The sequence below is a fragment of the Octopus sinensis genome, linkage group LG3, assembly GCF_006345805.1.
Source record: "Octopus sinensis linkage group LG3, ASM634580v1, whole genome shotgun sequence".
In the NCBI taxonomy this organism is placed as follows: domain Eukaryota; kingdom Metazoa; phylum Mollusca; class Cephalopoda; order Octopoda; family Octopodidae; genus Octopus; species Octopus sinensis.
The window spans coordinates 47,418,372-47,420,871 of record NC_042999.1 but is presented as its reverse complement, the minus strand read 5'-3'; the positions used below and the strand labels follow the sequence as shown (position 1 = coordinate 47,420,871).

Genomic DNA, 2,500 nt, shown 5'->3' with positions numbered 1-2,500 from the left:
TTTTGTTTCTTTAGATGTCTTAATATTCTCCGTTCTTGTTCTTTGTGTGTTGCTATTGTATATTTAACGATATTGTTATTTTTATGTAGGTCTTAGATTTCCATGCAGACTACTCTTTTGAGCGTAAGCAACGACCGTTTTACTTTTGAATATGAGCTTCAAATTGAATAGTTTTCACACATATAAAAAATTCTTAAATATATATATATATAATATATAATAGTATATATATATAATATATATATATATATATATATTACACATAATCATATATATATATATATATATATATGTATATATATAGTATACATACATATATATATACATATATACATATATATATATACATATATATATATATATATATATGCATATACATATATATATAGATATATAGATATATAGATATACATATATGTATATACGTCTGTTACATATATATATATATATATATATATATATATATATATATATATTATATATATATATATATATATATATATTATATATATATTGTTGTCACGGCTTTGATTTTAATGATGTGTTTCAATTTCTTATTTTGTTTTGACATGTTAGAGTAAATATAAAACTGAATAAATTAATATATATAAAACTTTTTTCTCTCTCTCTTTTTTGCAAACTTAAAACTTCTTCGCTACAACACTACACGTATCAATTCCGATTTAATTGAACTGTTATCCTGTGTATAAAACCTACCACAACAACACATAAACATCTCAAAACGACAAAAAAATTATTCTAAAACACTTTTTAAAATGACCTAATTGTCCAGGAAGGAGACATCGCAGACATCACGTCGAACACCGTCGTACTCCTGATGAGCAACGCCTGCTAAGCAGACTATTAGCTAATTACGATACAGCCTCACGCCCTGTCTACAATGCTTCGCACGCCGTAGTTGTGAAATTTGGATTCACCCTTACACAAATAGCCGACATGGTAAGACATGAAATCATTTTTGATTTTCAAAAATTCAAAAAAAGAATATATATATATAAATGTTTGTTTGAAAGCAAAGTTAAATATTTTTCATACAGGAAAAAGAGAAAGAGAACGTGTTCATAATGGAAGTTGAAAATAAATCTTTGAAAAACTTGCTTTGAAATCTGCAAAGTTTCTAGTGGAAAATACTTTTAAAATGAAAAATGAAACGAAATCAGACCGGAAACGAAGAAAATATTTAAGATTAATGTATTTATTTTTGTCATATTTTCTGTACTACCCCTATCAATGAAATAGAAACCTTATTAATCATCAAATGTACAAAACCATCACATAGCTATAGGAACATAGCTTGTGACTCAGTTTTAAAAAGGCACGGGCACGCACTCCGAAATACACATATGCACACACATTAAAAAAAGTGTGTTGCATGTACTCTTTAAATAGTTCTTTTAGTCATTATTATAACTAGTAAAGCCATACTGTACTCATTCATTAAAGTGCTGTATTTTCCCAAGTCATACTGACAGTAACGGTTAAATTATATTATACTCTATTTTCTATACTAAATTGCTATACTCCCTAGCAGTGCAGATTAAACAATGCTTCCCTAATGAGATCTGGTTAGACCAAAGCATAAGCAAATTTGTATACTTAGTTCTGTAGAAAACCAAGCAAATGTTTCAGTCTCAGCTGAATTCGTCACGAATGAAATTTAAATCGTACTGCTGAGACAGATATTGTTATTGGGTTAAGTTTATAATATATGCAGCGTGGAAGGTGTTTATAAGCCATTTAAGAAACACACAAAATCCGTTAGATTCACTTCGACATTTAGATTTAATTTGTCAAAATATTTTCGTCGCAGCACGGAATTTTGACAGTGAACAGATCGCAGTCTCAAAGCGATGAAAATATTTTGACAAATTAAATTTAAATGTTGAAGTGAATCTAACGGGTTTTGTGTGTTTCTTAAATGGTTTATAAACACCTTCCACGCTGCAATTGCTTCTTTCCAGCACACGATCTCAGATCAGATCACTTGCTATCCAAGTACATCTCCGTATTTTTATAATGTATAATATGGAAATTATGTATATACAGCTGCAAAGAAAAGAAAAATATATGCAGAAAGCACATTGTCTCTCACGGCAAAATAATAAATATCTTATGAATATAGGGTAAAAGTACATTTAGATACTGTAGCAGATGCATGTAATAATTTAGGATAATTAGACATGTGCTAAGAGTTATGTGATAGAACTATGTCTACCTTATAGTATTGCCCTTGTTCATCAAAGAAAAGTGAAACATTCAAAAATGGAAATGGAGGACCTCAAATGCATCGCACCAAAGCAATCTTTATGTATGTGCATGTTCTTCTTGTGTGCTTGCGTGTGCTTGCGTGTACATGTGCGTGTGTGTGTGTGTGTGCGTGCCTGTGTGTGCGTGCGCGTATATGAATGTGCTTATGCATGTGTGAACGCAAACTGCTAGTAATGAAGTTATTGAAGTTACGATCACAAGGTCCTAGAGT

At 29.8% G+C, this 2,500-nt stretch overlaps 1 protein-coding gene across 5 annotated transcripts in view; it reads left to right on the top strand.

The window, feature by feature from the left end:
- The window catches only part of LOC115209272 (neuronal acetylcholine receptor subunit alpha-10), a 1,238,615-nt gene that overhangs the window by 845,442 nt on the left and 390,673 nt on the right, over window positions 1-2,500 (top strand). For 4 of the 5 annotated variants that reach the window (XM_036500962.1, XM_029777579.2, XM_036500961.1 and 1 more), the window contains one exon: window positions 794-960. The exons of the other annotated variant lie outside the window; for it this stretch is intronic. In XM_036500962.1, the coding sequence (XP_036356855.1) occupies window positions 794-960 (167 nt within the window). The remainder of the gene's footprint in view (window positions 1-793; window positions 961-2,500) is intronic. 5 annotated transcript variants of the gene reach the window in all.